The 12,679-nt window shown below is 51.1% G+C and overlaps 1 protein-coding gene across 7 annotated transcripts in view; it reads right to left on the reverse strand.

The window, feature by feature from the left end:
* The window catches only part of COBL (cordon-bleu WH2 repeat protein), a 179,757-nt gene that overhangs the window by 75,654 nt on the left and 91,424 nt on the right, over positions 1–12,679 (reverse strand). For all 7 annotated transcript variants that reach the window (XM_081079825.1, XM_081079822.1, XM_081079821.1 and 4 more), the window contains one exon: positions 1,797–1,979. In XM_081079825.1, the coding sequence (XP_080935951.1) occupies positions 1,797–1,979 (183 nt within the window). The remainder of the gene's footprint in view (positions 1–1,796; positions 1,980–12,679) is intronic.

Genomic DNA, 12,679 nt, shown 5'->3' on the forward strand with positions numbered 1-12,679 from the left:
GTATATAATCAGGTGCCCAATATGGACACAAAGGTGACAGTTTAAAGAAGTTTTAGATAAACTGGATGATGACTGAAATTATTCCATCCCTACGACCTGAATAACTCAATACTGAATTTTTAATACTAGCTGATAAGAAAGAGAAAGTCTTTTAAAATGTGAAAACCGAAGCATTCTCATTTTTCTTACAAACTAGTCATGTCCTTGAAAATAAACCTTCTCTCCTCATTCAGGATATTGGTGTTGGTAACAGTTGCATAGGAATAAGGCTTTCCAAACAAACATCTTATCTTTCTATGGAAGGAAGTTCACGAAGAAGGAATTGACGTTCTTCCCCAATGACGACGACAATACATTTTTGGGTTCCTTTCCCAGAAATTAGTAAACAACAAAATAGCTTTCATTTAAAAAGAAACAAAACAAAACAAAACAAAAACAAAAAAAAAAACCAAACCATGTTCATAGCAAATGCTTAAATCTAACCCATATGCCACTTAGATGTTTCAAAAAAGGAGATGGTTTCTGTGAGCCAATTTCTCCACTCATTTTTTGCCAAATAAAGCAGATTTCAGTAAAAAGCTTTTACTGCCTGAGAGGGGACCCTGTTCGTTCTGCGGGATAGACAGTACTATTTACTTTTCATTCAGAAGTCCCGATTCTCTACTTACTGTACTTTTCCCCACTCGAGCAGACTTTACCCACTCTGGACAAACACATTAAAATCGGAAAAGGACAACATCTTTTCTGATTTGAGGAAACATCTAACATACTGATGCATTTTGCATGTACGTTCCACACCAACGTGCTCCATTTTCCACCTGTGGTGTGATGTCTGCCAGGAAGCTGGGGCACAGGGCCTTGGGGACAGCCACAGCTTAATGAAGGACACACACCCTCATGTTCACCTCACAGGTTGCCCAATGTGTTCGAAAGCGTGTGCAGTGGTCCTGCTGGGGGCACAAACCTCTCTGCCTGGGAGAACGTGGCCTCTATGCCAGCCCAAAGCAAGGTCCCACCCTGCCACGTCGGGCACTGTCCCTACCATAGCCCACCCTAACAAGGGCAGCTTTGGGGGGAAAAAACACTTTACTTCACATTTTTGACAGTGTCACACTCCAAGCCATGAAAAGAGGAGTTACTGTTAAGCATGTCCTACCCCGTGGAAAGTGAGTTTGATATTTCCGATCATGTTTTAAGATGCCAGCAGGAAGGCGAAGGAAAGAAGTCCACACGGAGATGCCGGCTACTGAGGACACGGACGCTTCCCGGCCAGCATGTGATGAATGACAAGCCCTCGCAAAGGCACACGGGGCGCTAAGGTAAGCGCGAACAAAGGAGGCTCTGCAAAGACCTCTTCCCACACAAGTGTTGTATCGTATCGAATGCAACTTCATCTGCCCAAGTCTCCTCCCGCCTGTGAACCTGAGTTACTCGGAGCGTGAATATACTCTTACACGCCATCTGTGTCTTTTACCAACGCCAGGTTTCTCAGTGTCCTGACCACGCAGTGCAGTTCTCTCATCAAGTATCATGACAATACCCAAAATGTCAACGCCAACAATCAGTGTTAATCAACACGCATAGGATTTTAAGGACTAAAGGCACAAAGATAGTTTCCTACCTCCCATAACGGAAGCAGTGTGCCATCTCTTTACTTGTCAATAAAGTTCAATTATTCACCCTACACACTCCTTGCTAAAGCCACAGATTTAAAGGATCAGAGTGTACATGGAACACGTCCAGGGAACTCCCTGGTGCCCTTAAAGACGCACACCCGAGAGCCGCCGGGTGCCTACCTTTTCGGATGCCTTGTCTTGTGCAGGCGGCCCGGCCCGCAGCAGGGGCGGCGGGGGAGGGGCACGGCGCTTCTTCATGTCCGACCGGATGGACACCCCGGAGATGTTGCTCAGCGAGAGGGATGGACCCAATGTCATGGACCGGGAGTTCACCGATGGGGAGTTTGGCGTCGTCAAGCAGCCCTGGGGGGGACAGACAGACACGAACCGTCACCGCTGTGAGACGTCCTCCCTGTGTAGGAACCCTCGGACCTGCAAACCAGGGGGCCAACTGTCTGTCCAGGTTCCCACTGTTATCATGTCACCAGCAGGATGGAATGGCCTGTGCAAAACCCGTATTTTCACTTTCCTGGGAAAATCATGGCAGACGGCATTACACGGGAGTCCTGCTATCAGGTTTGTTTCCTTAATCACAAAGGGATGGCCGGCTTGTGAAACCCCCGGAGACAACACTGACCAGCTGGAAGGATTTACTGTTCTCGACCAAGCTGCAGGCATGAACTAGTCTCCTTAAAACTTGACTCTGTCATCAGAGCGAGCTCTGAGATGCCAAAACAGGAGGAACAGATCAAGAAGTGCGTTTCTCCCAGAGAAGAAGGCCCCGCCTTGGCCACCATCAGAAGTGCTCCGCCTTCCGCCTTCCTTCTAACTTCCAGAAGGTGGGAACTGGCACAAAGGATGTGCAGTGCAGATTCTACATGACAAACGAAGGCAGCAAATTAAAATGAGTGCAACCCAAGTGCGCCCCCTGGGGAGCAGACTAAAGGGCACTTATGTCTTTTCAGTCCTTCCCCTGTGGGGTCTGCTTCATAGGGTCCTGTGAGTGTTGGTGCAGCAGCGTTCAGAGAACTCGCCTTCTAATTTCTCATTACAAACCCAGTGGGGCCCGTAGCTGCCCTGCTGTGGCTTCTCCCTGCCCTGCCTGGTGGTCCACCCCGGCCCGGTGCCCAGAAGCCTTCCACACCAAGGCCAGTGCAGAGAGAGGTGGGTCCACAGACGACGCTCACACACTGCCTGCGTGCGATTCCTGGCTTTGCCATTCATAAGCTGCGTGACGTCGGGCCAAGTCCGTAACTGTTTTCTGCTTCGGTTTACCTCCCGTACACCTGGGGTAACGCTAGCACCCACAGCACAAAGGCACCATGGGAACTAAATGGGTTACTACCTAGGAAAGGCCGTCAGAGCTCTCAGCATGGAGTGTGTGAGCTGGCTGCAGGTTATTATATATTGGTTTGGTTCTCCCCCATCAAACGTGGGGTCCATGGGGTAGTGAGTTCTGCCGTTTCCACCCACCACCTTGTCCCAGCCCCTAACAGCTTCTGGCGTGTGGGGGACCTGAGCCAATGTTTGCAGGAGCGAATGGATGGGTGAGTGACCTCTGGGCAACTCCGTTCCCACGTGTTACATCACGAACTTGTGGGGACGCTTTCACATGGGCAACTGGTTCTGCATATTTAAAATCAATGTGCTACATTCAGCTATAACCAGTGTCACCTGTACTTAGACTTCAATTCCATTCTGTCATGCCAATTACAACACTATCATTTTGTTCCCTGAGAACATTTTTGAGACTCAGATTTTCTGCAACTTAAATATGAAAGTCAAATGTAAGAAGCAATCCCTGGAGGTTAATTTTACTTCAGTTTGTGCGTCGTTGTGAGATGCTGAGCATCAAAGGTATCTGATACCTGGTCATCAAATGCAAGCTCCTGTAGGAAACAGGCGAGGGGTCTACAGGAAACAGCCAGACACCCAGAAAATTTCTCAATTCCTTTTAAGCTCCGATGGAAAAAGGTAAGGAAAAAATATAAATGTTTCCCCTAACCCTTGAGCTCTGCAGACTTTGGACCTGTTACTATGGAAATAAGCTAATGCAAAGTAAACTCTGTTCTATAATTTCCTTTGCCTTCCATCTACCTCCATCACAAGCGTGAGGACCCAAGGAGACAGAAGGGGCTTTTACTTAACAAAGGAGGGTCCAGAAGGTAAAGTGAAGCAAATCAGAGCGGAGCTTGGCTCATTCACCTCGAGCTGTGGGGGGGTTTCCTTGGCTGGCTCGCTTACACCCCCAAATGCATGCAGATGCGAACATGTGGTGTGAGGGTTGTTAGAGCTTGTGCAACACGCGGGAGAGACATACAGCATGCTGCATCGTTATCCGGGAGCACGCAGGGCCCCTTCACGTCCCGTAAACACACACCCACGACCGTGCCCTTCACAACCCCACGCGGACTGCTTCTCCTCACTCCACCCTGTCCAGACTCGGAGCTTCCAGGTCCTCTTGTCCACAGCTGTGGTGCCTGACCATCACTGGGCACTGCTAGGACTTCATGTCTGTCCTCTAAATGCCCCTGAGCAATTTCTCAAGCTCTGTGCAGAAGACCCCCTTGAAAGCACTTTCCAGCCCATCCATTGTGTATCAATCGCAGGTTTTAAATCTGCAGTCCTATTGCCTCTATGGCATCTGCCACCCAGGTTGTCACCTCCTTGAGGTAAGGATGCGCTCCCGGCTCTCCTGACAGCCCCCACACAGGCAGGGACCTCACAGTGGGAACGTGTCATCTTTAAAACGGGGAAAGTGCATTCCTGTCCAAGTTGTCAGCACCTAACATGTGTGTGTTCCATTGGAGGTGTCCATAGAGCTTCCTTCTTCTCTGGTAAGTAGTCTCAGTAAGAATGACCTCGTTGGGGCCCCGTGAGAGGGCTGAGCAGGGGGCCTGCAGCCCACAGCTGACCTGTCCCAGCCTCCCGTCCAGGTCTGACACCTGCCACCCCAGACAGTGGACTTCTCACACCCCATCATCTCTGTCTGTGGAACACAACCGCATGTTGACACAACAAGGTTTTTAGCCAGATCTGCTCTCCACAGCCCACAAACATCCCCCACCACCTGGCACACGCACAGCCAGGCCGAGCGCGGGACCCGCCACACGTGTCTGTCAGCTCCTCTACCCAGCTCCGCTCCCAGCAGTGATTCCCCACCTTCCGCCAAAACGCTCTGGCTGCCCAGAGGGTACTTGTGGTTTGAGTCCTATCTTCCTCTTTCCCCACGTCTGGAAATTGTGCACAGGAGGTAGCAAACAACCCACAGGACAACTTGGGTGGAAAATACCACTAAGTATCAGATGGCCTTTAAAACGCTGACTCACATCAACAGTAAATAAAATGGAAAACCAAGAGTTTAGTCCACACAGCCTGGAGCGAAGACCGCCTGGCTCAGCTCCTACCATTCCAGTTCCAGGGTTTTTTTTTTCTTTCCTGCTACAGAGTGGCAAAGTTCCAGAAGGACTGACCAGGGCTTGCCTGCAAGAAAGATTTGGTTTCCTGTTCCTATCCAAACTGGTCAATAATATTTTCTTTGAACTACCAAGTGCTTTTGTTGTTGGGGAGAAGGCATGCTCTTTTCTAAAGGTTGGCACCCACAGGCACAGGTTTTGACTACCACAGTCTTACCGGAATTTCTCAGGAGTCTTTCTCCTGACGAAGAGGCAATGCGTTGGATCTTAGAGAGAAAGGGGGACAAAGCCATCACAACCCTCATGTCTCAGACCTGAGGGGACCTCAGACTGTGGGCTGTAAGCCTGCACTAGACAGGCTGCTATCAGTTGCAGGGACAGTCAGATGGAGACAAGACCGGACCCTGTGTGGCCACAGGCCCAGTGGCAGCGCTATAGGACAGGACAGAACAGAGTAGAATAGAATGGGACCTATTGTGTCCTGTCACAGTAACCGAAGAATGCTACACTGCTGGGCGGGACAAGCCAGCTTCTCTAGGGGAAGCGGCAGGACCCAGGGGTGAACCCAGGACTCTAGCTGCAGAGAAACCCCAAGCTCCCAGCTGGGTGGGTGGCCTTCCCCTTGGCCTCTGGAATCGGTTCTGCCTACAACCCTGTCAGGGACAGTATTGCAGCACCAGGGACCTCGCTGGGACAGCCCAGCTTTCCACTCGCCCTGGGTTTCCCTACAGTGGTGCTGGGGCCCCCAGCACTGCAGAAAGCTGGTTGTCTCCCCACTCCTTCACTTATAATGGACCAGGGATCAGTACCAGGCAAGGAACCAATCCAAGGTCAGCGTTACGCTTCCACGCGAGGACAACGGCCACATGTGTTCTTTGCTCCAGCCTGAGGCATTGGTGCAGCTCACAGGCAGGCGTCCACCACTCGGGCCGGGGCTGGGTCCTCAGGCCACAAAGTGGAGGACACAGGGACTCTGACGAGAAAGTGCTTGTAGAGACAAACGGGGAGACGCTGTACTGGAACCCTTCTGCTCAAGAAGAATTGAATCCAAAATAACAAGGATGAAGTGTGATTTCCCCCCATTTCTCAAAGCTGTCAGTTCCAGTAAAGAAGACCCTGCCTTGTGAAGACCAGCCACGGGATCGAGTCTACCAAACTCGGAGTGATCTCTTGACGTGGCTAGTGAGGACTTCCGATGAGTTTGCTATCTAAAGGTTAAGGAGAGCATGTTGGTTACCCTGAGTATAGTCTAAAACAGGCACCAAGAGCACTACCAATACGGACTCTTCAAAATTAGATCAGATACTTCTAGGAAGGCATGATTTTAGAGGGTTTGTTTGTTAAATTTTTTATGCATAACATGTTTACTTCACAAAAATTTATTTTTGGCTTTCATGTAAGTGAAATCACTAAAATAATCATTTTCAAATAATTGTGCTCTATTGAGATGAACATAAAAATTTTTTTAAATGTCACTGTCCTCAAGGGTACAGAATTTAACTATGTCATTAAAAACATAACTGAAAGTAAATATGAAAACTAAAATGTTTTCACATATGCTTTCAAAAAAGTTATGCTTATCAAACAATCAAAATTAATTAAAATGAAATAAATGCATATTATAATTAGTAGATATGACAATTTTAACCTAAATCTTTTCTTAATGGTGAGAAAGCCGGGGCCCAGGACGATGCGCTGAGCTATTCAGAGGCCTCCACCCCTTACAGATGGAATTAAGAGTCGACTCAGCGCCAGGAACCTGTCTGGCCCCTCTCCTCACACCACGCTGCTCCCTGTTGAAAGACTTCAATTTCAATACTTTTCTTCTCTGTTTTGCTTTTTCCTTCCCCCCTCCACCCTGAATGCTTTGTCAAAGAATCAAGTGGGAGAGGAATCTGGAAGACCTGTTCTCCACCTCACCTTCTCTTCTGAGACAGGTTTTGGCAGGGATCCAAGGCAGGCCCCACGAGACACAGACACCACTGTCCTACCCACGCTCGGGACGCTGTGCTGGGCAGAGCAGCCCAGATCCCTCAAAGCCCCTGGCGTTTTGTGGTGAGAAAGGTGAGAGTGTGACTTCTCCTTCTGGGGAGGCCGGCACGCTCCTGGGCGAGCGTCAGGCAAAGCTCCCTGCCCGGGACGGCGCTCACTGCCTGCTGTCCTTGTCTTCGCCACAGACTGGCTGCCAGACACGCTCCGAGCTGGACAGCTCAGCCAAAGCGCGTGGTCTGCTGGCACCTTGGAAACCTGCGCCACTCGGAGTGAATGGCCAACCCAGAGGCACGGGGCACACCAGCTTGCCGTGAACTCATCCCCACGCTGGGCCGCGTCATGGAAATCAGGAATCTAGTTTCTGTCACATGAGACGAGTGGGAGCGGAGCCTCCTCTTGGCCCAGGCCCCCCATGGGAATGGCAGAGAGATGGCATTTCCTTAGAAGAATAAAAGTTGCAGAAGCTACTTGGTCTGGATAGATATTTCAGCCAACAAAATACAACGTCCCATAAGCTCTCTGACAGTTATAAACATCAAAACAACTTTGGATTGTTTCTCTCCTGGCTGGAGCTTTTCTTAAAATGAGCAAAGAAGGAGTATTCAACTGGTAGTTTGATTTTCTCTTAAGAAAACCCAGTGAAGCCATGGGGGTGGGGGTGGGGCTGCAATCACTGAAGCTTGCCGTGGTGCCATCTTAAAGGCAAGGCTGTTAGCAGGCCTTTGAATGTTTGGAACATGCCAATTATTGATATTGGGCAACTTTAATAATGCGATTGTAGAAAGCCAGAAATTCCTGGAGAACTTGGGAAGGAAAAGGAAACGAAACAAACACCAGTGCAATTCACAGAGGTATCATGTTGCTGCCTTCCCTCAGGAAGGCCGTGGTCCTACTGGAGAGCAGGGCAGGCCACGGGGAGCGTGCCACGGGTCTGTGGGGAGCGTGTCATGCCCGCGGGGTGCTTGGGGTAAGCTCCAAGCCTAGCGGGCCCTGTGTGAGCAAGCAGACATTACCCAGGTGTGGCAGGGTGTGGAGGAGGAAAGAGAAGGAAGAGCATTGCAGGAAGGCAGGACGATGGTAAGTTCCAGAAGGGAAGCCAGACTACACAATGTAGTTAGAAGGGCAGGGATTAGAAGAGTGAAGGGGGAAAGGGGGACCAGGGGACTGGCTGCATGCGGGGTTTACGGGAAGGGGAGGGAACCAGACTGAGAATCGAGAGAATGATACCTAAACCTGCACAGCGTGTGTGTGTGTGTGTGTGTGTGAGAGAGAGAGAGAGAGAGAGAGAGAGAGAGAGAGAGAGAGAGAGAGAGAGAGAGGGAGAGAGAGAGAGAGATGGCCTGCTATGGTTAATGTGAGATTTCACCTGATTTGAGGCACAATTAATTTGGGGAGAAAAAAGTTTCTAATTCATATAAACAATCAAACCCTAATAACAAAGAAATCAGGTTTCCCCTCTCAAACGTGCATGCAAAATTTCCTGTAATCCCCATGGGAGCACGTTTTGAATCTGTCTTGTAAGTTTAGTTTACTCTAACTCATCAGAAGTAAGATTTCATACACGGCCACACGTAGGACAAATGGATTCTGCCGAGCTACGTTAGGTGTCTCCTATGAAAAGGCTCCTGAGCACGTTATGAAAACCACAGGCTCCACGAGGAAAGGAAATGAGAACACTGCTGGAAGCTGTGCTGGGCAGTCTGAGAGCTGACCGCCAAGATTACTCTACGTGGTAAAGAAACAAAACTAAAATGACAAATCTCTTCGCAGGAGATCTGGTTATTTCCGATACCTGTGTCACCTCAGGAAGGCTTCTCAGTGCCTCCAGGTACCCGAGTCCTTAGGTGGAGAAATCCAGCTGATTAGATTTGTGTCCCAGCAAAGTTAACCTTCAAGAAAAGTGGGAGGGCATTTTTAAGAAGCAAGAAACACAGTTGTGGTGCGAGTGTCTCTCTCTGGATTGAGCCAACTAACTCTCCAAGCATCATTCAAAACGTTCCTCTCTTATCTGCAAAGAAGTTTAGGGTCCATGGTGATTTTGACACACCATGTTACAGAAGAGGGGACCACAAAATTGATTATCCAAAATAGGATGATTAGCCAGGAGGCCTAGGAAAAATGCCAAACGGGTAAGAACACAGGCACAGCAGCATTTGAGGCACTGTCCTCGGCACCCAGAGGAGGGTGAGCTCCTTGCCTAGAAGGGAGTCTGAGCTGACAGCTGCTGGGGCCAGAAAACAAGGATGACCTGGGGATGGAGGAAATCTAATCCCCGGGCCTGCACAATAATAAGAAGCTCGAGTGGAGGCATTTATTTTACATGTATTAACCCATTTGGACCTTGTAATAATTCTCTAAGGTATGTAACAGGGTCCCCATTCTACAGGTAAGGAAACTGAGGCATAGAGGGAGGGGTGGCCAAGGCCACACCAATAAGTGGTATAGCCAGAAGGCTGGCTCTGGGGCAGGGGCTCTCAAACTCAGCTGCATGTCACCGTCCTGTCCTAACCATTGAAAGTGTACAGCTCCGAGGCATGAGGCCCACTCAGAGGTGGTCCAGCCATCAGCACCATCCAATCTAGGACTTTCCCCACACCCTAAAAGGAGACCCTGTACTTGCTGAGTGGCCGCTTCTCATTCCCTTCCCCTCGCTGCCCCCGGCAACCACCAGCCTGCTCTCTGACCTATGGATTTACCTACTCTGGACATTTCATGTAAATGGAATCGAACACTACATGGTTTTTGTGTCTGGCTGTTTTCACTTAGCATCATGACATCGGGGTTCATCCATGCTGCGACACGGCCGGACTGCCTGTCCTGCCACGGCCAAACACAACGCCTTGGTGTGGACGGACAGCACTCTGCTTGTCCACTCGTCTGCCGACGGGCATTTGGGTGGTTTGCACCTCTTAGCTACTGCGATTAGAGCTGCTAGGAACATCTGCGAACACGTTTTTGCTTGAAAACCTGTTTTCAGTTCCTGTGGAAATGCACCTAGGAGCCGAACTGCTGGGTCATATGGTAACATTTTCTGTTTAATGTTTTGAGGAACAGCCAAACTGTCTTCTGCAGCAGCTGTGCCATTTTACTTTTCCACCAGCAATGAATGAGGATTCCAATTTCTCCACATCCTTGCCAACACTTGTTGTTTTCCTTTAAAAAAACAACTTGGGCAATCGTAGTGGTTGTGGAGTGGTACCGCACTGTGGTTGGATTTGCATTCTCTAGGTAAATGTGACGTTGGCCGTCCTGTCAGGAGTCCCTGCTTTTGAAAGTCAAGGATAAGAAACCCCTGATCCAGGGTCTCCATGCCCAACCGTCACACACACTGCCCAGGTGAGAGGTGGCTCATTTGTCCTTATCTGTTTGGACAGAGCCTTCAAGTGTCGGCCACCAACATTTTTACCGGCCCGATCTCTGTGGTGGCTGGTGCCCAGGTGTGTGACGAACCCCACGGGCCATATGTGCACAGGAGGTGCAAAGCCACCCATTCACTTTCCTCTCGGAAAAGCACGTCAGAAAGTGCATGACAGTGTTTTTCCAGGGGAAACCCTGAATAGCGTCCATCTAAGTAAATCATCCATACACTGTTACACTGTCATTTTTACTATTCCTGACAAATGGCCAGTAGCCTCACCCCTGACGCAAAGGACACCCAGCTGACCCAGTGGGTGTCAGCATGGCCACAGGGAGGGGACCTAAGGGCGCTCCCATCTCAGGGTCACTGTGAAGTTCACCTACAAGGTCCCCTCGCAGGTTCTGTTAGGTTCTCACTAGCTCCTCGTTAGCCAGAGCTCCTTCAGCGCTAAGATGCTGTAGTTCTTCTGATAGTCTCCCATTAAGGAAATAAAAAGAGGGGAAGGAGGAAGGTGACAGCAGGGGAGCAGCAGGTGCTGGAGCACAGAGCGGCACCAGCCCAGGGGCCGGGGAAGCAGCAGAGGTGGAAGGAGGGTCCTGCGAAAGAGACGCAGCTATCCCGCCTGAAGACAGGTGACATGGAGGGGACATCTATGCAGATCAGTGGTGTCCTGTTCAATCTTCCCAGCTCAGTGTGAAGCAGGCAGGAGGAAAGGAGAACCAGCACCACAGTCACCACGTGTAGTTTCTACTGCCCGTGAGAAAACCGGAAAGCAGATGTAGTTGTTGATACGCTTGCAATCCTAGGAGAGGTGTGGTGCTCTCGTCTTTCTGGGTGGGTGACGGAGAGAGTGTGGGGCATCTGTTCGCCAAACCCACAGGCAGACCTTCTGTGCAGGCCAGGAGTCTCTGTGCAGCACATGGCACGAGGTGAGGAGGGGGTGAGGAGGGGTTTGCCACTCAGAGGACAGTCAGCACTCAGCAGCCTGGGGCGGCTGGCTCTGGGGGATTGACAGGCGAACGGCACACTTCCCAGGCAGACTGGGGTCCCTGGACCACATTCTCGCAGCCTGTTCTCGGCTGGCCCCGAAGGCCCTCCATGTCCGGGGTCAGTAATAGCCTCCTTCCCCTCACTGAGCAGTCAGCGTCTCTTGCTCCTTCAGAACTTAGGCTCTGCTTTGGCTCCTGTTATCATCCGATTCTCTCCCAGCTGAATTGCAAGGGGCAGCTCTACCAACTTCAAGAAAACTTGTGGGTGCTCTTAATGCCCCCCTCTTACCAACACGGGGTAGCCTCCTGACCTGCCCACTGGAGCCCAATTCCCTTCATCACCTCTCAGACGCCACTGCTTCTGAGACCTTGGCCCCGAGATTCCATGAGCACGTGTGAGGTCTGGTTCTGGCCTGCCTTTCCTGGCCAACATCAGAAGCCTCTGGCTTTCCACAGCCCATCCGGAATCTCCTGGGCCCCCTCCCTGGAAACCCGCCCACTGGGAGTGTGAATCCTTCTCCAACCAGGGCTGTCATGGTCCGGCCCACACCTGTCTTAGATCCACACCCAGCAGTTTCAGTCAGAGGTGTGCAAGAGAGCACGGAGGGGCGAGGGGAGGGGAGCGAGCTTCCCAGACTCTCAGCAAAGGGCTGTGAGCCGAGGAGCCACCTGCAGGGAGCTGCCTGCAGCACCTAGTATGTGAGAGGCCCTGCTGCAGTGCCCAGCCCCCGACTCAGTGTGTGCACGTGTGTGTGACATGGTACACACACGTATATACGGTCACTGGCTTCTGCCATCAAAAATCTCTGAGCATTGTAAACACTCAAGTCTACAACTGCAATTCTGACGCAGAAACTTCAGCCCCTATTTCTGGATCGTTTTCCCAAGGCCCGGAGACAAACCTCACGTCCCCGGCGCCAGGCTCTGCCAAAACGCTGAGCCCCAGGGCTCCCTGCCACAGCCGCACCGCTCTGCCATTGGCTTCTCTTTATCCCCACCCCCATGCGTCACTGAGAAACACCAGGGGCCGCCCCTCTTGCGAGCGCAGTCCTCTCCCAAGGCTTGCCAGAGGGCTGCAGATACGCAGCGCTGGACACCACGGTTAGGACCCTGTCCCCGAAACAGCAGTGACAGGACTTGCACTGACCGTGCCCCCTGGAGGGTCACGGAGAGGCGGTCCCGGCTCCTGGCGGCGTCCCAGTCACAGCCCTTCCTTCAGCACTTGGGCACATACAGCACAAGCGCGCCCTTCCCCCCGCCGGCTACGGTTTCTCTCTCAGGTCCAACAGTTTAGAACCTGGCGGGTCC

Source organism: Rhinolophus hipposideros (genome assembly GCF_964194185.1).
Source record: "Rhinolophus hipposideros genome assembly, chromosome: 18".
In the NCBI taxonomy this organism is placed as follows: Eukaryota; Metazoa; Chordata; class Mammalia; order Chiroptera; family Rhinolophidae; genus Rhinolophus; species Rhinolophus hipposideros.